The sequence below is a fragment of the Cydia amplana genome, chromosome 6 (assembly GCF_948474715.1).
Source record: "Cydia amplana chromosome 6, ilCydAmpl1.1, whole genome shotgun sequence".
In the NCBI taxonomy this organism is placed as follows: Eukaryota; Metazoa; Arthropoda; class Insecta; order Lepidoptera; family Tortricidae; genus Cydia; species Cydia amplana.
In genome coordinates, this window is record NC_086074.1 from 15,636,223 (window position 1) to 15,658,802 (window position 22,580).

Genomic DNA, 22,580 nt, shown 5'->3' on the forward strand with positions numbered 1-22,580 from the left:
GAAAATGTAGGAGGTAAAGCTATATTTGATGTAGTCAATGAACAATTGGAATCGGTAGCAATTGTATGGGTAAAAATTACCTAATATGTATTCCTATATAGAAAATATGGAGGACTCCCTGTACCGTCAAATGGGGTGAGTAGGGTCAAAACTGAAACTGAGGGTCAAACCTCGATAACATTTTATTTTTACATATGAAAACTGAATGGTGTATATAATAAGTGTTCCGGATGTTTGTATTTTAGTTTTTATTTTATTTTGGGTAGTTCCATTTCATAACTTTGACGATAAAGAGGAAAACCCATCTCACTCCGTAGTGCCTCGTATTTGGGTTGAGAGGGGTTTTCATACAAAGGTGATCTTGGAAGATTGTTGGATCGATTTTTTTTTATTATGCGTTAATACTATAGCTCCATTTTAAATTGGAATACATTATTTTTGTAGCAGTAGCCTTAAAATCCCTTCTCACCCCCCTCTCAAACCTTCTCTCCCCATTCATAACCCACCTCTCCCCGCGAAACCTACTCACCCAGTTTTGCGGTAGATAGGTGATTATGATATCCGATACTATAATATACTATAATAGTATAAAAACACTTATATTCTGTTGAGGACCAAAAAATAAATACTATATAGAAGTTTATTAGATAACTGATGCCTGTTTTATTTCAATAAGTCTTGTAAATAAAGTTAAAATGCCAAAATAAGGTAACATATCTGAACTTAGGGGTATCCCCTAGAGGTTAGCTTAGGTTAGATTGGCGACCCTTCTAAAAATACAACGGTTTAATAAAACTCGTTCAGTTAAATGAAAATTTCTGGATTTTAATAAGCGGATTTATAATATTCGGAGATGAGATAGGTAACCAAAAATAAAGTATACATTTTTAATCTGTCTTACGCACAATAATGTGTTTACATATTTACTTGCTAGTTCAATAATGTTAATCATAAACATGTCACCTAAATTGTCTACAATTTTCCGACGTCAGCATACATGCAGTGCATTGCACGTAGACTTTGCTGGTCCCATGCAAATGTGGCGTGTGTCACGAGATCCTAACATTGCTTGCACGCATCGTAAAAACAGGTTAAGAGAAAAGTGGAACGCGGAGAGATACCTAAATGGAGACTACATTTTTGCCGAAGCTGAAACGTTGAACTTTGGTTGATCAATTTATGTAGATGTAGTAACTTATAATTTTCATATGTACCTACTATGTCACTATGTGTCTGATATTATATTGGTTAAAAATGAATATCTGGGAGACCGAGCTTTGCCCGGAAAACATATAAAATCTCAAAAATTAGCGTTTCCCAGAGATAAGACCTAGCTAGATCGATTTTTCGCCCCCGAAAACCCCCATATACCAAATTTCATCGAAATCGTTAGAGCCAGTTCCGAGATCCCCGAAATATATACATATATATAAATAAATATGCAAGAATTGCTCGTTTAAAAGTATTAGATATATTCGCTCTCTTTCTCTCTCTCTCTCTCTCTCTCGCAGAAGAGTATAATATATTATTAACCTGCATAACTGCACTATTTTATAAGTTGACAAATTAAATACACACAGAATGTAACAAATGACAATAATATAAATTAACGCCAAATATGATATTCATTGAATAACATTCAGGAAATTTAATTCAATATCCTGGCGGGAAAACAATCGAAAGACATCCAAGAGAATAGAAACTAATGAAACCACCCAAATTTAATTTCGTTTGATTTGTGATTTTCAGTTCCAATGATTCAGAGGACGTATTTTCAATAACGCATCAAAATTGTATCAAAAATAAATTGCTTCTAATACACTCGCTGCTTGTCTACAACCACATATATACCCACCACACGCGCCCTAAGCTGATAGTGATGATAAGCATATTAAATTGGTATTTTTTTTGTTTTTTAATAAGGTCTCAGCAGTGTTGCCAGATGAAATCTGCAATATTCAGTAGAAAAAAAATCGTTTTAGCAGTAGATAGGGGAAAAAAGCAGTAGATTTAAAAAGTGATGTCTGCAATAGGTAAAATTGAAAAAAAAAAAATGCTCTGACCTGACGGCCTACCGCGAACCACTTTCGACGTGTTGCCTCTCTGTCGCACTTGTAAATTTGTACGTGTGACAGGGAGGTAACACGTCGAACGTGATTTGCGGTAGACCCTCAGACACCAACCTCCCATAGAAAATTTGTTTTATTTTTCCTTTTTCTGCTGACAAACTGGGCGTGATTGAGTAATTGAGTATAGCTGGCAAATCAAATTGTCAGTAACAGTAAAATGAAGAGTATCATTCTGTCTCTTACTTCTGTTATTATAATTAATAAATGAGCACAAGTTTTTTTTCTACTCATCATTCGCTTGCCCTTATCCCATTCATTTGGGGTCGGCGCAGCATGTTTTTTTCTTCCATACCTCTCTCTCGCCCGTCATCGTCATTTCATCATTCACTTGCGTTCGTTTCATATCATCTCTCACACAGTCCAGCCACCTTTTCCTCGGTTTTCCTCTCCCGTTAATTCCCTCCACATTCATTCGTAATACCTTTCTCGTCACATGACTCAGTCCATCCATCTTTTCCTCGGTTTTCCTCTCCCGTTAATTCTCTCCACATTCATTCGTAATACCTTTCTCGTCACATGACTTTCATCCCTCCGCATCACATACCCATACCACGCTAGGCGATTCGCTTTTACTTTTTCTACTATGGGTGCAACTTTCAGGCTTCCTCTTATATACCATTCCTTATATCCTATCCATTCTTGTCACACCACACATCCATCTTAACATTCTCATTTCCGCTACATGCAATCTCTTCTCATCCGTGACCTTTAGAGCCCAACATTCCATCCATACATGACGACAGGTCTTATGATGGTTTTATAAATTTTACCCCTCGTTTTCGAAAAATCAGTAGCTCACCAGCAAAAAGCAGTAGATCAGTAGATATTTTTAAAATCAGATAGATTTACTGCTTAATCAGTAGATCTGGCAACACTGGGTCTCAGATGGGTTTCAGCACAAACGAAATTACGAAACCCATTGAACCATCATTAACTGTTCATTAAAAATACAACGACAAACTTAAAAATACATTTACAACTAGATAAAAACCTAATAAAATATAAAACATATTTTTGAATTGTATGAATTTAGAGGTGTTTTATTTTTGAGTTCGTATCCCATACTTTGCTATATTAAGGATGACTCACGTTAGACCGGGCCGTGTCCGGGCCTGATTACGCACGTGATCACCATCTGCCATAGAAAACGATGCTCCGGAAGCTCCGGCCCGGAGACGGTTCGGTTTAACGTGAGTCATCCTTTATAGTACCTATATACCTACTTAATTAGTTATCACAGATCTACAATGTACAAGCTTGCCTATCAAAATATCAAAAGAGCGACCGAAATCGGAATGATGTCTAGTGTCCATTGACATAGATATCTAGGGACTGGCTTTACGGGCAATAAAAATGAGGCATGACAGGGGCCAGTACAGCGGTGTGAAATCGCTACAACGCGATTGGTTGATGAGTTCGAATCACGCGCGCAATTGGTTGACGAGTTCGCATTACGCGCGCTATTGGTCGCTACTAGTTGCGTTAGACTGCACGATTGGCTGAAATTCGTGAGTAACACCGCTGAACTAGTACGATTTTTAATAGTACAACATTAGCCCGTCCTTAGATATTATACGTCAATGCTAGTGTCATAGCCGTCATAGGATTGGATTGAATTCAGAAATAACATGTGCTTTTGTAACAGTATAATCCAAGATATAAACACCCAACGTATCCCCTGAATACAGCTTTTCGTATTTTCCAGTCCGCTAATCTTACGTTTTGGTACAGCCGCTAGCCACAAACTTCGCTCCCAAAGCGGGAAATACGAGTAACAACATATAAATTTACGAGTAGGTATACAATATTTAATCTTGCTTGTTCCGGTGCATATGAAAATGATATATAACTTACCCTAGTTGCTAAGAGTAGAAAGAAATATAGCAAAGATTGGACCTGGAGATCCGACCTTTCCCTCCCTTTTTGGGGGGGTAAGCACGGTACGATCTCGTAGCTACTGGGCTAAATCAGCTTTGTTTGACCTTAGGAACAATCGTGCCAAGCGGCATCGGCTGATTCAAAAGTGCATACGAGCTCAATTTAAAAAAAATATAAATTTTGAAAGCCTTTATCTCGGAAACTGTTCAATTCAATTCAATTCAATTCAATTCAATTCTTTATTCGTTCATCACAGGTACATAAATAGATGATAACTTAATATTCTAAGGAACAGCCATGATGTGCCTTTTGGCGTACGAAATAATTTCTTATTATCTAACTATATACATTTTTTTTTTACATTATTTACATGGGTAATGAGATTGGCATATGCAAATATAATTTAGTGAGTCAATTCATATACTTATACAAAAAAAAACGATTCAATCTACAGAGACAGTTCTAATCTCGTATTGTAGCAAATTTAGTCTTCTTTAAAAACGTCTAAGGAAGGTACTATCAAAAACTAGTCCTTTAGGGTTAGAATCGCCCAAAACTAAAAAAAAAAACCGAAATTTTCGCGGTTTTGTTGTTGCGTTCGGCGCTCGAGGTCACAAACTTGGATTAGTCATTAAGCCAACATCATAAACAAGTCTGCAAAAAATCAGAACTACCGGATTTGACGCAAACGCAAAATGTATAAAATTACTGTATTATTAATCTCATCATAATCTCATTTCATAATGTCGTTTTTAAGAATCTATCAATTCAATAAAATAGGTTTTCATGGGTGAACAAAGTAACCTTGGGGGCTAAAGTACCCCGACCTTACGGTTCTACTTCTAATCAAACTGATACAGTACCCACATATTCCCTTTGTGCCAGTTGCAAAAATGCTAGAACCCTTCTTTTTGCCTTTACACGGTCGACATGCAGCATTTCAGGTCGATTGGTTCTGTAGTTTCCACGTGGAGGGACACGGGCTCACAAAACAGATATATAAACGCTTTGACACCAAATAGAACATCGAGAATTTGCTTCAGGATTTGATATTTTCTACAATATTTTACTTAATCTCAAGTAGGTACTATGGAAATTGACAGTAACAGCGGCGCGTTCAGTACCAGTAGTGCAGCTGCGGTGCAGTCAAACTGTGCAAACAGTTTTGCAGGGAACTGTATTAGATTATAAGTATTCATGTATTAATAATAACAAATAAAATAAAAATAATAAAGAAATTGAATGTTACCCTAAGTTGTGTAGTTAACGCTTCGAATTAAAAGTATCTTCTGCTATTATAAATGTCAATTGTAGTTATTAGATAATTATAAAAGTAATTACCTATCTACAGCATTTTTCATTTGAGTTTGAGTTCAATTATTGACCTCACGCCCGTGAATAGGAATATTGAATTCGCCTTGTACTTGTACAAACCAAATATATTTTTTATGATTTAAGGCAATTAAATAGTTCCTTCGAGCTGATCTTTGATAATGCTAGCATGAAACGTGCTCAAAAACCTAAATAGGTCGGACCCGAACCCAGACGTGTGTATTGAAAACGATGGCTAACTTTTGAATTGGCCCATTTATGCCATTTTACCCATTTTCTCTAGTAGCTATTTTATCTAGAAGTTTTATAGAAACTTCACCCTTGATGATCAATTCGACGGCCGATACGGCTGCTTTATGTTGATAGTAACTGCTCTGAAATCGAAGACTTATTAATCTTATTATTTGTTCTAATAAGTAGAGATGCCCCGAATAGTGGTTTTGGGCGAATACCGAATATTCGGCCCCTCTCTCGGCCAAATACCGAATATTCGGCGACCGAATATTCGGCATGACATGCGAATATTTTGAGTCACAATTATTATGAAAACTGATCGCTAACAAAGCTCAAAGTTAGATGACGTTAGCTAAGATATATTTTTGTTGAACAGCACTAATGAATAGAGTGAAACAAAAGAGACCCATGATAAAAATAAAATGTTTTTTAATCAACAAATGCTCAAAAAAGGGTCTTCGTATTTAACATCTTTCCAAGAACACATTCTAAATATATACTTACCTACATAGTTTTTGGTTATTTTTACTGTGCAATTTTTCTTTTTAAGTAAGTGCAACAGATTTTCGGTATTCAGCCGAATAGTAGGCAACATTCGGCCGAATACCGAATAATCGGCAAAGTGGCCGAATAGGCCGAATACCGAATAGTTGCCGAATATTCGTGGCATCTCTACTAATAAGCAAGTAGGTGGGTACTTGCGAGGATATTTCATGTGCTGCAATATTGTACAGGTAGGTATTTTATCGTGTCTTGCTGAACACAACGCCCTAAATGTGGCTACATAAGAATTTACCGTTTGGAAAGAATTACCAGCTTAAGGTAACCAATTTGTTTCATTAACATTCTAGCAACGTTTTGTTTTCGAGTTCGTTTCTCGTTCATTACCCATTTGTCTGTTTAATTTCCACTGAGTTGTCTGTTAGAACTGTATCCTTTAATTTGCATGCAATTAGACAGACTTTGCAGTAACTCGGGAAACTTTTCTTTCGCGTCTTTGTTCCGGTACTTTTATGTTATGTACATTAGAATGGATGTAGCGATTTAAGGATTAAGGCAGCCTTTTTTTGTGTACATTGTCTTCACTCTTTCTCATTTTCTTTAATCCTGTTCATGATTTTTTATGTGATAACTTTAGACTTGTCTACGTAGATCTTTGGATGTATATCATAAAGGAGTAAATGTAAATTCTATATTATTTATTATTAAATAATTTGTCTATTAAATATAGGTATAGAATGTCCATTATTATTCTAAATTTCATAAAAGTTTCTAGCAGATGTGTCGTAAAATAACAGACCGGTTGAAACTACATCTTGCATCGAAAACAAGTACAAACTATTAAAAAAACTGTACCTACGAAGTACCTAGAAAGTAAAATTAAATAAAACGGACTTACTGAATAATATATACATGTACATTAGGGTATACTTATATCCACGACCACGAGAAGAGAACCTGCGTCAGAACATCTGAAATAAAAATAAGTGCATAAATTAGCGATAGACTCGCTGTAAATATGTTTTTAATATGTGTTCAAAACGCGAAAGTTTTAAATGTTATACATATGTACTTACCTATACCTACAGAAAACCTATGCACTATCTAACACATCTGGGTCCCGTAGTAAGTTACATAAAAGTAAGGCACCGTAGTAAACAGGTCAGGCGGTCCACGCAGTGACCGGAAATTGTGTTTGTTTCTCCCCCCAGTAGGATGTGGTTCAATAAGCAGTGCTAAACTGTATAATGTGCTTGATTGAGGAATAATATTGATGGATTTTTTGCTGTTTTCCTCCACTGTGATATCATTGTAATAGTTTTTGCGGCGTGATAGTAATTTGTCATAACTAGGCACATAGGGCAACGGTATCTGGTTAGCCGTCGCTAAGGTTTTTATTCATCAACAACAAACGTTTATACGGTACCTAGTATAAAATCACTACATAGTATAAAACAAAGTCACTTCCCGCTGTCTGTCTGTCCCTATGTAGGTATGCTTAGATCTTTAAAACTACCTACGCAACGGATTTAGATGCGGTTTTTTTTTAATAGATAGAGTGATTCAAGAGGAAGGTTTATGTATAATTGTTAACCCGTGCAAAGCCGGGGCGGGTCGCTAGTCATTAATAAAATAGAGAATAATGTATGCATATCTTCTTTTTATTATTTAGTGTCTTGTTTAGTCTCTTTGTTTAATTAAAAAGTGTAAATACTGATCTTCCTTTGCACAGAGTGAACAATTTTGACCAATGCGGCATCACGATGGCTGTACAGCGATTGGTCAGTCTTGCCGCAGGTTCCATTTCTTCATTTGTTTTTATTATTAACCGCCTTCAAAAAAAAAAAGGAGGTTCTCAGTTTGACCCGTATGTATGTATGTATGTATGTATATTTGTTCGCGATTATCTCGCGTTTGGCTGAACCGATTTTGATGCGGTTTTCAGAAAAGTGTTTCTTACATTCTGGAGAAGGTTTTAGTATACATAGATCTGAGCTGATGCTGAACCCTGGCTGTACCTAGTGGAACTCAGGTTTGGTGCAACATAGGCTCACGCTGTTTTGGTCATCCGACACGCCTTGATGAGCACTTGGGAGAGCAGTACCCAAGATAAGGGCTCATGCTGAACCCTGGATGTACCTAGTGGAACTCGGGATGTACCTAGTGGAACTCAGGTTTGGTGCAACATAGGCCCACGCTGTTTTGGTCATCCGTCTCATCTTGATGAGCACTTGGGAGAGCAGTATCCAAGATAGAGCTGATGCTGAACCCTGGCTGTACCTAGTGGAACTCAGGTTTGGTGCAACATAGGCCAACGCTATTTTGGCTATCCGTCACATCTTGATGAGCACTTGGGAGAGCAGTACCCAAGATAGAGCTGATGCACCAAACCACCCTGGCTGGCAGGGTTCACCCTGGCTGTACCTAGTGGAACTCAAGTTTGGTGCAACATAGGCCCACGCTATTTTGGTCATCCGGCACATCTTGATGAGCACTTGGGAGAGCAGTACCCAAGATAGAACTGATGCACCAAACCACCCTGGCTGGCAGGGTTCACCCTGGCTGTACCTAGTGGAACTCAAGTTTGGTGCAACATAGGCCCACGCTATTTTGGTCATCCGTCACATCTTGATGAGCACTTGGGAGAGCAGTACCCAAGATAGAACTGATGCTGAACCCTGGCTGTACTTAGTGGAACTCAGGTTTGGTGCAACATAGGCCAACGCTATTTTGGCCATCCGTCACATCTTGATGAGCACTTGGGAGAGCAGTACCCAAGATGGAGCTGATGCTGACCCTTGCTGTACCTAGTGGAACTCAGGTTTGATGCAACATAGGCCCACGCTATTTTGGTAATCTGTCACATCTTGATGAGCACTTGGAAGAGCAGTACCCAAGATAGAGCTGATGCTAAACCCTTGCTGTATCTAGTGGAACTTAGGTTTGGTGCAACATAGGCACACTTTGTTTTGGTTAACCGACTTGTCGTCGTTTGCCTATGTTGCAGAGGTCCACTAGGTGGGTCGATGAACTTTTTTCTAACTGCCTTTAAAAAAAGGACGTTCTCAGTTTGACCCGTATGTATGTACGTATGTATGTGTGTATATTTGTTCGTGATTATCTCGCGTTTGGCTGAACCGATTTTGATGCGGTTTTCAGAAAAGTGTTTGTTACATTCTGGAGAAGGTTTTAGTGTACAGTACATGGATGGTTTGAAAAACCAATTGGACCCGGTAGGTGGCCATGCTATCGGTATTCGGTATACCTACCAACAAATTTATGTTGCAAAACCGATTTAGATAAAATAGTGGGAGTGGGAGTCGGACTCGGACTGGGACTGGGAATGGGAGTGGGAGTGGGAGCAATATACATACAAATCGTTTAGCACCAAAACGTCATATTATGTGTGTCGCGATTATCATCGAATTAGGCCATCACCAACATTAGTAGACTAAATAGAGAGCCTAACAAACTAGTATTTTAGCCCAAAACCTAAAATAAATGAAGTACCTACCTATCACTAAAAAGTAAAAAATAAAATAAAATAAATTAAAAATAATTAAAAAATTAAAAATAAACAAAAATAAAATAACTTAATATAATATCTTTTAAAAAAAAGGGAACCGCCTTCAAAAAACCAACCCACTGAAAAGTACAAAATAATTTTTATATGGCACCCCTTTACGTGTCCAGTCCCTATCCCCTTTACTACCAATCAGAAAAACAATACGAGTACGTAGTACTTAACCTACAAGAACTAAATTAATGAGTAAACTAAGTATGTATTTATAATGCAAGTAAGTGCAGCGTTCTTCGTTGTATAAGATATCGGTTCTCAAAAATTTTGGTTTGGCACCGACTTCAAAAACTAAGTAATTACCCGGATGATTATTAATTTTCTTATTATTAGGTATTAATTACTTTTTGGTTTGGCAAAAATTTGCTTTACGCCGTGGGATAGGGACTGGACACGTAAAGGGGTGCCATATAAAAATTATTTTGTACTTTTCAGTGGGTTGGTTTTTTGAAGGCGGTTCCCTTTTTTTTAAAAAAGATATTTAGTTTCCCAGCAAATTGTTATTAAATGTAATAACCATTTTCCAAGCAACAAGCTCCACAAAGCCTGTACGTGTACTAACCTGTCGTGCCTTGGTTCCGTCGAATCTGAGGGCCTACCGCGAACCACGTTCGACGTGTTGCCTCTCTGTCGCACTTGTAAATTTGTACGTAAGTGAGACAGGGAGGCAACACGTCGAACGTGGTTCGCGGTAGGCCCTCTGGAACTGGGTCAATCGTCGTTTGCGTCACATTGATACAGTGCTATTCAGGCCGGACTCATTAGACCAATGCCATTACTGCGGCGGCTATTGTGCTGAAAGGGTGCGATGTGTTGCAGACGTTGTAGTGAAATTAACAGAGACCATTTATTAAATTGTACAACGGGACTTAATCGCGTATATAAGTTTTAAGATTTACCTCCGACGTTTCGCGGACGGCGTTGTTAAGCCAGTCTTCTCCGAGACCACGGGGACAACGCCGTCCTCGAAACGTCGGACGTAAATCTTAAAACTTATATACGCGATTAAGTCCTGTTGTACAATTTAATAATGTGTAAAAATCGTGAAAGTTTAAATCAGTGTTAGAGACCATTTATTTTAAGAGTCATTTCAGAAATTCAGATGGAGTCGAGGTTACGTTCTCAATTTAAATCGAAATGTTTTGGCATGAAAATTCAAGTAACAATACATATATGTCTGGTATTCATATTTGTTTAAAAATGCGAGAAAAAATCGCACCCGCAAAATTTTTACTCGTTCTTGCCCAATTTCTTGAGAATCGTAAGAAAAAGTAAGCATACAATTAAATAATCCGCATTTCATTGAGATAATATGCCTAATTTCGCGACTGTCATAAAACGTATGTAAATTGCTTTGCGATAACATCATCTTAATGCTGATTATTAACTGTTAAATAAATTATGTGTGATGTGCCGATGTGAATATTTAAAGTAAGAATGTCGTACCTACAACGATCAATCAACTTACGGTTAAACCAACACGCAATTTTGAAAACAATAGACTTGTTAAACTAGAGCTTGTCATCATTTACTATAATTTAAGGACAGCCTTTTAGGTTACGGTTCGAAGGCCCACTTTGACGTAATTTTCGGGCCCGAAGCCTCCGTAAATGGGCCGTGTTACGATACAAAAGTAAAGTAAGTATCAAAGTTTCTTGCAGTTTACTGTTAGCGGTGAGCATATTTTTTATTTAGGCATATTCAAACTACAGGGTTGAGTGGAGGAAATGAGGGGAGGCCTTTGCCCAGCTGTGGGACACTAATCCAGGCTAACAAAAAAAGGTATATTCAGTGAATGTTTACATAACAAGATTTGATAGATAAGTATAACGACATTCAAATTAATTACTAGTAGTGTACCGAAAATCATGTAAACACTGATTTGTTTTGAAGACTAAACTTTAAAAAAAACGTTCAAGTGCAAGTAGGACTCGAACATAAAGGGTTTATTTAGTACCGTCATCCAAATTTTTAGAATAGGTATATAATCTTTTTTTATCTTTTTTTTTATTGTTTTGAGGTATGGAAGAGAAAGACGTGCTGCGCCGACCCCAAGTGAATGGGACAAGGGCAAGAGAATGATGATGATGATGATGATTTTTTTTTATCTAGCTTGTGGTTTTAAAATGAGAGCGTAACTACTTTTGTGTGGAGAACCGAGCTTGCTGCGGACTCTTAACACAACGCAAAAATGAGTCCGCTTACACCGTCAAAATACTCATCTTCCAACTTCTAAATGATCCACTCACTGTAAGTATCATCAGTGAAAGTTTACTTAAAATCTTTACGGAAGTTTAAAAGCACAACTTTTAACTTGGTTTTATAAATTTATAAACATTTTGCCATAGAGCTACGTAAAGATGTACCTAGTGCATAATTGTTTTCCTTCGTATTTTATCGGAAACGTTCGTGTTTGTCATGCTACTTCAATCAACCTCAGTACTTTTTATACCGAGACTGACTGAAATAGCAAGACACGTTCGTACGTTTCGGTAAAAATACGAAGGAAAATAATTTTGCACTACATCTGTATTAGGGGTCACAAAACCGCGCGTATTTTGAGAAAGCCGGTTTTTCGGTTTTTGTGAAACAGCAAAACCGGGTTTCCGGTTTTTTCGGTTATCTCAAATTTACGCATAATTTGTAAAATATTACACAAAATATTACGTGACAACAGTGTTGAACATAGTCCTCCTTCAGGAAACACACACCGCTGATGATACCCAATACCCAACTCGCTAAACGAGGTAAATTACCTACCGGGATTTGATTTGGTAGCGGCTACTACATCAGCTGATGATTTAGGAAATCTGATGAGGAAGGCGATCATGGACTGGGCAGATAGGAACAACACTTTCTTAGCCGATTCTAACAAAGACAAAGGAACGTTCAAATATATTCAAAAAATAAATTCAAAAAATCAATATATTCCATTTTGTTCAAAGAAAATTAATATAAAATCAGTTTCTGTTTTTATTATTATTGTAATTTTACATTTAATTTCAGTACTGGTAATAATTGCTCCTTAAATAAAAAAGTAAATATGTACATCTTATTACAATATCTCTTTACATCATAACTTTTTCTAGCTATGTGCTCCTGGGTGCCAGGGTTATGCAATTAGTTGTACGTTATAGGTAGGTACCTTTCTAAATTCTAACTCCTAATAATTCTAACTTACAATAAAACTTCAGTTTGAGTTACATTTACATTACGGTGTTTAATGTCTTAATATTTTTTGTGAATGTCTGCTGGTGTCTGATTTACAACTGATGCAATGTCATGGTTTTGTTTTGTATCAAAAGTAGGTATTTTAACTACATTACTTAAACTTTGTACAACCGGTTTATAGTATTTCTAGCGTATCGAGCATTTGTGTGTATTGTACATTCTCGTTGTTTTCTTATCTTTGCTATTTTTAATCGTTATACAATGTAATTCAATGGATGACTGTTATTGGCCTTATTTTTATGTAAGCATTAATATGTCTTAGTTATATTTACGGCTGTTGTTGTCCTGAATACCAATAAAATAAAAATAAATAAAAAATATTTTTTTAATCTACTGGATGGAGAAGTGACCCCCACCTGGACCTAGTCTTCACAACAAGAGTAGTGGACGGTTCTCCAGTGGCCGCCGAACTATATGTGCTAGGTAGTGAATTCTGTAGATTTCCCACATTCTCAACACTGGGCGAGTATTAGTTGTCATAGGTCTGAAAATTCCGATGGTTGAGTCGTATCCTACCTAACACCACCTCGCGGAACGCGGAAATTTGCTTATGCTGATGACCTGGCCACAAGTGACACAAGAATATAGCTTGAAAAGGGACAACATACCTTGGAAAAGGACCTGGATCTATTACACGACTTTCTCTGCCGGTGGCGTTTGTGTCCCCGCACTTCTAAGACCGAGGTGTCCTGTTTTCACCTGTACAACAAACTGGCCAAGGAGCCGAGGAGCAAGCTAGGCCAAGGAGTTGAGAGTAAAACTCAGGGTAATCTTATCAGCCATAACCTCCTAAATATCTCGAAATCACCCTGGATAGAAAAGCCACAACTTCAAGAAGCACCTAAGCAGTCTATCTGCAACTGTAATTGTTGCTCATCAAAATAATTAAACTATGTATTATTATGTACGTAAATAAAACTGTAAAATCGAAAAACTCGAAAAAGCCGGTTTTATCATAGTTAAAACCCGGTTCTTGTAATTGGCTGAAAACCCGGTTTTTTCGATTTCGGTGAAACCGGGTTTGTGACCCCTAATCTGTATGTATTTTATGTTTCCCAAAAAGTTTTAAGTCATAATTTCGTTTTCGTTTGCCCACATTTTTCGTTAGTCATAATTCATTTGGTTGAGAAACGCGTCACTTTTCAGAATTGCCATAAAACAAACCTAACCTAACCTAGCCTATCCATAGGATAACCTTACGAAAATCCTGAAAAGTTAACGGTTTCAGTTTTATGATTGATGATGATACCTAATATGACAAACAATCATTATGACAAAACTTTATGGGAAACAAAACGACCCCATTTTATGTTTATAAAAAAGTTAAACTTCATATTCGATTAAAATCTAGACATTAAGGTAAATAAAAACATTGGTAACTTTTCCAATAAAGATAATTTGTAAATTATTCAAGTGTAAATTAATGTAGGTAACGTTTTATAAAAAAAAGGTATAAAACAGTAGCGTGGGTAAAAATAAAACTATCCATTGATTGAATATTTTTCTCCTGTGTTGCGCACCGTTAATCCACTAAAACCTGAGCGAATTACATTTGAATTTAATAAAAAAGAACTTTTTACACCAGAATTCAGCGCACAGTTGTTGGACAACGAGATTGTCCCTTTTTGTGTCGCTCCGCCTGGAAGCGCAGCGGTCTAGATTAAGGCTAATTCTAGATCATAAATTAACCAGATCTTGGAGGGAGGAGCGACAACTGCACTTTGCTGCCAACTCCACGTCCCCAGTTAGAACACCGGCGCTTAATTGCTTTGACGATTGCGATATGCCTCATTGCGATGCGTGTTTGAGTTTGGTATTCCAAGATCTTTATCCGACTTACTGCGCTTTTGCATACTTGCCTACAAATTTGCAGCGAGTTTATTCTCCATATTTATACGAAGAGCAATTACTCGAGTACTATGAATAACCCTCAACATTTACAAGGTTACATCTGAAGCGATAGAAAAAGAACTCCATTTTTTTGTGTCAATAAATCTTTGATTAATAAACGTTGATCAAAACACGTGAATTCATATTATAAATCATACCCTAACATTTTAACAATCTCCCACCCCTAATAATACAAAATAAATATAAACGAAAATGGTAAAACGGAAGTAGAAATTTAACATCCGATTGATTGAAGTCGATCGCTCTTTCAAAAGAAGAACCAATATTAACATTCAAGGAACGTTTAAATAACCGTTCCAAGTTCATCGATACGTTTTCCTGAAATGTCTTTTTTCTTTAGGTAAAATGAGAAAATGAAGCAGTTTTATTTTGACTGTATATACTATATAGTAACGTCGAAGCATAGATAGAGTGTTTAACTAATACATTCATGGTCCCAATAACAGATCATTGACACCTTTGGAAAGAACTTCGTAGCTTTCGTTGACGTTTTTTGTGATGTCCACAGCTGGATTGTCATTGGAAACCATCCACGTAGTTCCACTTTGGCCTCCACGGATGACTTCTATAATGCCAGTGACAGCCGACTCGACCCTACAAAGAAAAACTCATAAAAAAATGTTTATGAACCCCACTTAAGGCGGCGGGGACTTTACGGCATAAATCCGATTTTTCTCGGGGAAAATGAAACAACAGCTGCCTAATCGCGAGAAAACCGTTGTTACGTTGCATCCATCAGGATTGAGGATTATGTGAATAGGAGGAAAACTCATGAGGAACAGCGAAATTCGCTTCAGTTCATGACTAGTTAATATTAATTTAATTGTTTGCAACGGGGTTTGGTTTTTAAGTTGATCCTTATTATTTCGTTATGATCGCATCTTTTGCGTACAAAATTTACATATATATTTTTTTACCTTTGTCTTTCATCTGCATGTGATGTGAACGCGGAGTCTTTATCTTCTATCAAGCTGTTTCTGTGAAGGATTGCAGTATCAGTGGGACCAAGGCAAACAGCCATAACTCTCACATTTGTTTTTTTATTGTACCGTTTTCCCTGTAAAGATATTTATAATTTATGATTTTATTCTAACCAAATGCAAACGAACGTCTATTTAGCAAATAAACAAACAATAATACACGCAAATAAAAAAACTATATATTCATAACTATCGAGTTGAAACTGAGCAAAGAGCAAAGTTTGCCTCAAGTACTGATAAAATAAACGTGTAGAAACTTCGATAATGCAGTTTGTAGAACTCACCCCAATGGAATTGCTGAAATGAAGCACCGCGGTTTTTGTGGCAGCGTACACAGGTAGCTGACTGTCACCTCTGAGAGCCCATAAGGAAGAAATATTGAGGATTGCGCCACCCGCGCCTCCTTTGTCGGCCCGCATTAACTCTAATGCCACTAACGAACTTTGGATTGTGGCTGTCTAAACATAACATGAAGCAGGAAAGTGTGATTATTACACAAGGGGAAAATTAATGTCAGTAACGGAAGCAATACGTACAGATTAAGAAAATATTGCTAAGACAGAATGTTCTTTGACAAAATGATGTTGTAATTAATTGGTACAGATTTTGAGGTTGAATGAGATTGATTGACTTGCGATATTGACTGGGATGATTATAGAAAAAACATTATTATGGTTCGCAAGAATTCACAGAATACTTAAGAGTACTCCTTCTAAATTATAAAAGTACTTAATTATACTTAATTCCTCAAAAGTCACGATTTAATAATCACGATTAAAAAAGATTGTTCAATAATACTTACAAAGTTAACGTCAATGATTTTCTTAAAGTACTGCGTCTCGTCAGTGTTCAAAACGGCGGCGTTATTAACGACACCGTCTAGCCGACGATATTTGTCTATAACTTGCGTGAACGCCGAGTTGAGCTGACGCTCGTCGGCAATATCGCATTTTATGAACTTGGCTCTCAGGGCGCCAAACTTGCTGGAGAGTTCGGCTTCGAGCGCCGCGCCCTCGTGCTCTCTTATATCGAGGTAAGCGACGTGCTGCAATATTGGGGAAATTACTTGTTATATTAACTGTTAGGAGTAGGGGTTTTGAGTGTTGTAAACGGTGTCAGCTTTGTGTTAAATTGTTATGTTTTAGAGAGCACCAATAAAACTCAGTCAAATTAAAATAATTAAATTTGTTTCACCGTGATAGTGACATTATTTTCGCTTCATCATCTCAGATATGTACGTTTACAATTCACACTAAGTCCAAAATCTCACGTAGGTGTTTTATCATTATTCAAAATGTAATTATTATCAAAATGTTATTTACCCTGGCATTTTCTGCTAACAGTGCCCTGACAACTCCAGCACCAACCCCAACAGCACCGCCGGTCACCACAAATATTTTGTCTTCAATATTTGCTGAAATTTTTATATCACAAGCGGCCATCTTTTACTTTCCGATAAACAACACTGTTCAAATCAACCGTTTTAGATAACTCAATAAAAAGGTGATTGCAGAATTTTATCACAGACTACTCGCGTATGGTATCTTTGATATGAAATTATCCCACGATAAGGCTCGTTAAAATGTCTTTTACGTCGGTGGTTCGTGGACAATCTGGCAATAAACTATAACGAGCGTTCTTTTTGCACTGACCCTTTTTTATCAGTCAGCTGCGTCTGTTGAAAGCACTCGAGTTCAAACGATAAGTTATAAATAATTATTTTTCTGTGTGCAGGTGACCTATACCATTTTCGAACTATGTTTGCTCATAAATACATAACGTCAGATCACACCGGGTGGCGTGTGAGTAGATGTCCACGCACCACGCACGCGTGCGTCACGCAACTGGTGTGCCGTCTGTGATAAGCGTCCGTATTATTACAATAATAATAATACGTAAAGACGTAAAGGTGTTGTTCTACATGTCGTAAATATGGACGCAACTGACAAACGTTTTGTACTAAATTAATATATTATTAAGCTTAGAATAAATTTATAAGTGAAAACTTACTGTCTTGGGTGACACTTGAACTCACGGCCTCTGGATCGATATTCCAGCGCTCTGCCATCTGAGCCACCAAGCCCTCATCCATAGCCAGCAAATCTTTCCACCATATTATGGGTTTTCCACTTTTAAATTTATTCTAAGCTTTATAGCATCGGTCGCAGACGTTTCTGCTTGTAAAATTAAATTAATATATTTATAAGCAGTACTAATGCGTCTTGAAGTCGTCAAACATGCTTCATCTACGGCAAATTATATGTAGCGGGATCTCAAAGGTTTTAGACGAGGAGAATATGGCAGCTCTCATTTGTTTGTGTTGCGAATAATGTAATGTGAGCTCCCACGTTATGTGTCTAAGGGAATATGAATTTAATTGCGTTGGTATGTTTGTATAGCCTACCTACGTACTGTGCTTATTTATGTTAAAATTTGGGATGAATTATCTGTAAAGGGTTTACTTCAAATGTCTTAGGCACAAAATATTTTTGTTTCGTGGGCGTAGTAAATTTCGGAAAAGTATGTGGGTTAATCTGGTGGATAAGGAATATGGATGTTCACAAGAATAATCACAAATAGGTAAATCTAATGGTTTGTAATTCGTGTTGAACTTAATTGTTATAAAGTAGATATTTTCCGAGGATTAACTTAACTTAACATCGGTCAATATACAAAACTTAATAGCATTAGACATCAAGGAGAAATATACGCAAAACCTTTAAAAAGTCATTCAAGAGTACCTCTGTGATACATTTTAACATATGAGACCGCTTTTGTTAACTAATAATGTACTAAGAATATTGTATTCTGCATGACTTATGTATTAAGTAGTAATAAGTAGTTATAGTTATAAGTTTGACTGTTTGTACGCCTAATGGCAAGACCATGGTGATTCTATATTTTAATGTTCCATCATTGTATATACCCATGTTCTACAGACAATAAACGAATTATGAATTATTATGAATTATGAATGGATTATTTTTACATGCAAGGTTGATAAGTCTTCAATCTTATAACAATGTCACTCTTTATTCCTCCTACCAAGACCGTGATCACGAATTTCTATCAAAATCTCTTTTTAAAAGGATCCATCTCAATCTCCTGCACCTCAGACACGCAAATAATTCAATCTAACCGTGATCTTGTGGTCTCGTTTACTCACATTTTGTAACTAGAGAGGAAAGAAGATAGAAGGATATTTGAGTCGGTGTCAAAGATATGTTACCAGTTTTGCGCTTTATGCCATTGTAATAAGGCGAAACACGTATATTAATTTTTGACGACGACCCTGTTGCGGCAATTTCAAGTGCTCTATTCAGCGGGCTCAGCACGGTTCCATTTTTATCGACTATCAGTATGCCCGTCACTTTCGCACTTACATACTTGTTAGAATGTGACAGGCATGGTGATAAACGACAAAAATACGACCGTGCTACTAGGGCAGAACGCAACAATGATATCTAATAGAGCGGCTAACGATGCCGTCACTTTTTGGAATGATGTACGTAAGACATTTTTTCACAATGTAGGTATTATGATGAATCATGGCATCAGAAATGTACAGGAGACTGCAATATCTGTAATCAAAAATGTAAACGTGACTGCATATAGGGTCCCGTTAAGTTGTTGGTAATCAATAATCATAATACAGGTTAGTCTAAGCTAAACGTCACATTTTTATAATCCACACGGCAACATTATTCATTTTTTTTGGATAGTCACTGCTAGTTACACAGACTCATGTAACTAATTAAGGCGTGAAGGTGTCATATGCCATAGCGACGGAGTAACCTGGTCGATGAAGTAAACACGGTGTCCAAATGAGAAAAAAAAAATATTTTTTAGCTTGTAAGATTTTTATTATTGTATGTATGTTAGTTTGTAAGGTATGGGCCTTAGTTGCCTGATAATAAATGATATGTGATTTGATTTGATTTTGATTTGATTTATAGGTAGAAATTTCCAATTTGCTAACGACTCTCTACCAAATACGTAATATAAATATCAAAAGCCACGACGATAAAATATGTCCAGCATCAAGATTTGAAAAATATAACTTCTCTATCAAATAGTAATGCATAAAATCTCGCTAGAAAATGTAATGTCAGAAATAAAATTGGAATGCTAAGAGACTTCATACGCCGGCGCTTGGCGTTTCATACGTGTCTCCTCTTCAAAAACGTGACCTTTTTATATTGTGAGCTTCAGCTTGTGTTAGGCAGGGGTTTATTCAGAGATCATTTTACTTAATGATACTGAAAGAAATATTTGCATAACAGTAACAACATTTTGCTGCATTCGTCACCCTCTTTTCACTTTCTCCTCTCATCTACTCAAAGGTTAACTGGAAGAGATCCCTCATAGGGATAAGTTCGCTTTTGTACTTCTCACTACTTGTATGTTATTTTTAATATGTCTTTTTGTACAATAAAGAGTTTACTACTACTACTACTACTACTACAACATATTTTGCACTTACACAAACATTGGGACTTGCGAACTAGGTATGTGTTTAGTAGGTACATTGGCCAACACGTCACTCTGAAACAACAAAACTGGTTTTATTAGGATATTCATAGAAATTTATTTCTTTATTACTTAAGTTCAGTTTTTTTAACTACTCATTGAGTTCACGTATTTTTTCAGTGTTGATCAAGCATAAACTGTCAGTATCTCGTAACACTTGGCAGTTATTATTGATGAGTTATAAGAAAATCTGTTAGTAACTGTCAAGTTCTACTTAAATACTATGAAATACAGGCATCTACATACAATACAACTTACTATCGCTACAATCTTTTTGATAGAATTCAAATGGGCTTCTCTACTAATTTAGCATAGCAACCATATTTTGTGTGTCCAATTTTATGATCATATAATGAACTACAAATAACTTAGCCAGACCTACCTTTTTGCCTTGCCACTTACTAGGCTTAGTAGAGTATAGTACTTACTTTAGGTAGTACGAGTATAAAGTGATGTAGAATTAAATTGTGTGCTATAGTAATTTACAAGTAGGTATAGGTACACACAAATGCGTCTATGTGCGTGAGTGGTAAGCGGTGACCACGATTTTCTTAAGGCCCTGGTCTCCTATTTTATGCTGTACGCGGCGTCTGGCGTCAGCGTCAACGTTTTTGAACAAAAAAGACGCTGACGTCGACGTCTAAAACAGACCACAACAGTACATCTCTATAGTAAGCATCGTGACGCAGACGCTGTAAGCGGCCGATGGCGTTTATAGGAGACCAGGGCCTAAATGCTTCATAGTACGGAGTCTAAAGAACGGTAGTATATGAACAGGGTTTTATTAGAGCTATGGCAAATTGCGTGGAGGGCGGTGAAGGGTGGCCATAGAAGCGTGAAGTGATTTAAAAAAAGCCTGAATAGCACAATGGGACGGTTGGGATAAAGATATCTCCCCTTACGGTGAAGTGGAGTAGGGCCATTAACTATATAATAATAGTAGATATTGTAGATTATAAAGAATAAAACGAGATCATAAAACAGTGTCTACATTACGAAACGAGTGCGAAAAATAGGAAATTCGTTACGATGAGTTGCGAATTACTTACTCGGAAATATATCGTACCGTATACGTTTTACAGTCCATATGGCCCTTTATATTTTCGACATAGTCTCGTAATGTGCCAATGATCGCACTAGTGCGGTAAAAAAGCACCATATGCACTGTAAATTTATTTCATTCAAAGTAATTTAACCGGGCCGAGGGGTTTGGCCAGGGTAGATGTAAGTTGGGAATAAAATGGGTATTTATGCGAGGTTTATATAAGTTCTCGTATACTGTTTTTAAATTCGATTGCGACGAAAATTAAACAAAATTGATCTTGGGAAATGTTTCTTTCGGTTACTTAATTATTCATCTTCCTCGCGTTGTCCCGGCATTTTGCCACGGCTCATTGGAGCCTGGGGTCCGCTTGGCAACTAATCCCAGTAGTTGGCGTGGGCACTAGTTTTTACGAAAGCGACTGCCATGGATTAGTCCGGTTTCCTCACGATGTTTTCCTTCACCGAAAAGCGACTGGTAAATATCAAATGATATTTCGTACATAAGTTCCGAAAAACTCTTTGGTACTGGCCGGGGTTTGAACCCGCGACCTCCGGATTGCAAGTCGCACGCTCTTACCGCTAGGCCACCAGCGCTTTCAATTTAATTGGGTATTTCATTAAAACTTAAATAATCTTAACTTCGGTTACTTATTTATTATTATAATTAATTAAAAAATCCCCGTCCATTGGCTCGTTGACCACGAGTGAAGTGTTCAAAACGTCGGGATGTATTTTAAATTCATTTTACGCGTTATAATTAGGTATATTTATATAATCCGATTAGGTAATTTATTTCATTTCATCATTTCAGTGCTGTCACAATCGTTTTGATACGCTCAAAAATAATTATCGTATGTCGTTCAGAATAAACTTAATTATATTCATTGAAGCTGAACTGAACTGAAACAATAACACAAAAAAGAAAAAAATATATATTCATTTAAAAATAAATATATATAATACATAGCTATTGTACAACAACTCAGATTCCAAGCATGCAGAACGCGCGAAAAATTCAGGACTGCTCTTTTAAAAGCTTCATTGTTATATTATTAACGAGAAACGCGAAATAAGTAGAATTATTCCAGCATGTAGACAAAGGCGGCCACTTCAGTGGGAATGCGGCCGAGGCAGCCGCAGTGTACTCCGGTAAATAAGGATTCTTTTCCTCAACCAGAAATGTGTCTGTTGATTGCTGACAGATCATATCCATTATATCGATGACGACTGGTC

At 36.9% G+C, this 22,580-nt stretch overlaps 2 protein-coding genes across 2 annotated transcripts in view; one reads left to right on the plus strand and one right to left on the minus strand.

Moving 5' to 3' along the window:
* LOC134648926 (uncharacterized) overlaps window positions 1–22,580 on the plus strand; it is a 125,767-nt gene that overhangs the window by 89,316 nt on the left and 13,871 nt on the right. The window lies entirely within an intron of this gene.
* On the minus strand, window positions 15,222–17,237 carry LOC134649268 (15-hydroxyprostaglandin dehydrogenase [NAD(+)]-like). The gene is made up of 5 exons (XM_063503990.1): window positions 17,096–17,237; window positions 16,576–16,818; window positions 16,058–16,231; window positions 15,711–15,850; window positions 15,222–15,387 (listed from the first exon to the last, which is right to left on the minus strand). The coding sequence occupies exons 1-5, from the start codon at window positions 17,213–17,215 to the stop codon at window positions 15,222–15,224; spliced, it is 843 nt and encodes a 280-aa protein (XP_063360060.1). The 5' UTR covers window positions 17,216–17,237.

Bases quoted from the DNA above. Each gene is read 5' to 3' on its own strand.
- LOC134649268 (XM_063503990.1), bottom strand. From the start codon at position 17,215: ATGGCCGCTTGTGATATAAAAATTTCAGCAAATATTGAAGACAAAATA. The intron at 15,851-16,057 runs GTGAGTTCTACA...ATATCTTTACAG, and splicing joins ATTTCAGCAATTCCATTGGG to GGAAAACGGTACAATAAAAA. The intron at 15,388-15,710 runs GTAAAAAAATAT...TTTTCTTTGTAG, and splicing joins CATGCAGATGAAAGACAAAG to GGTCGAGTCGGCTGTCACTG.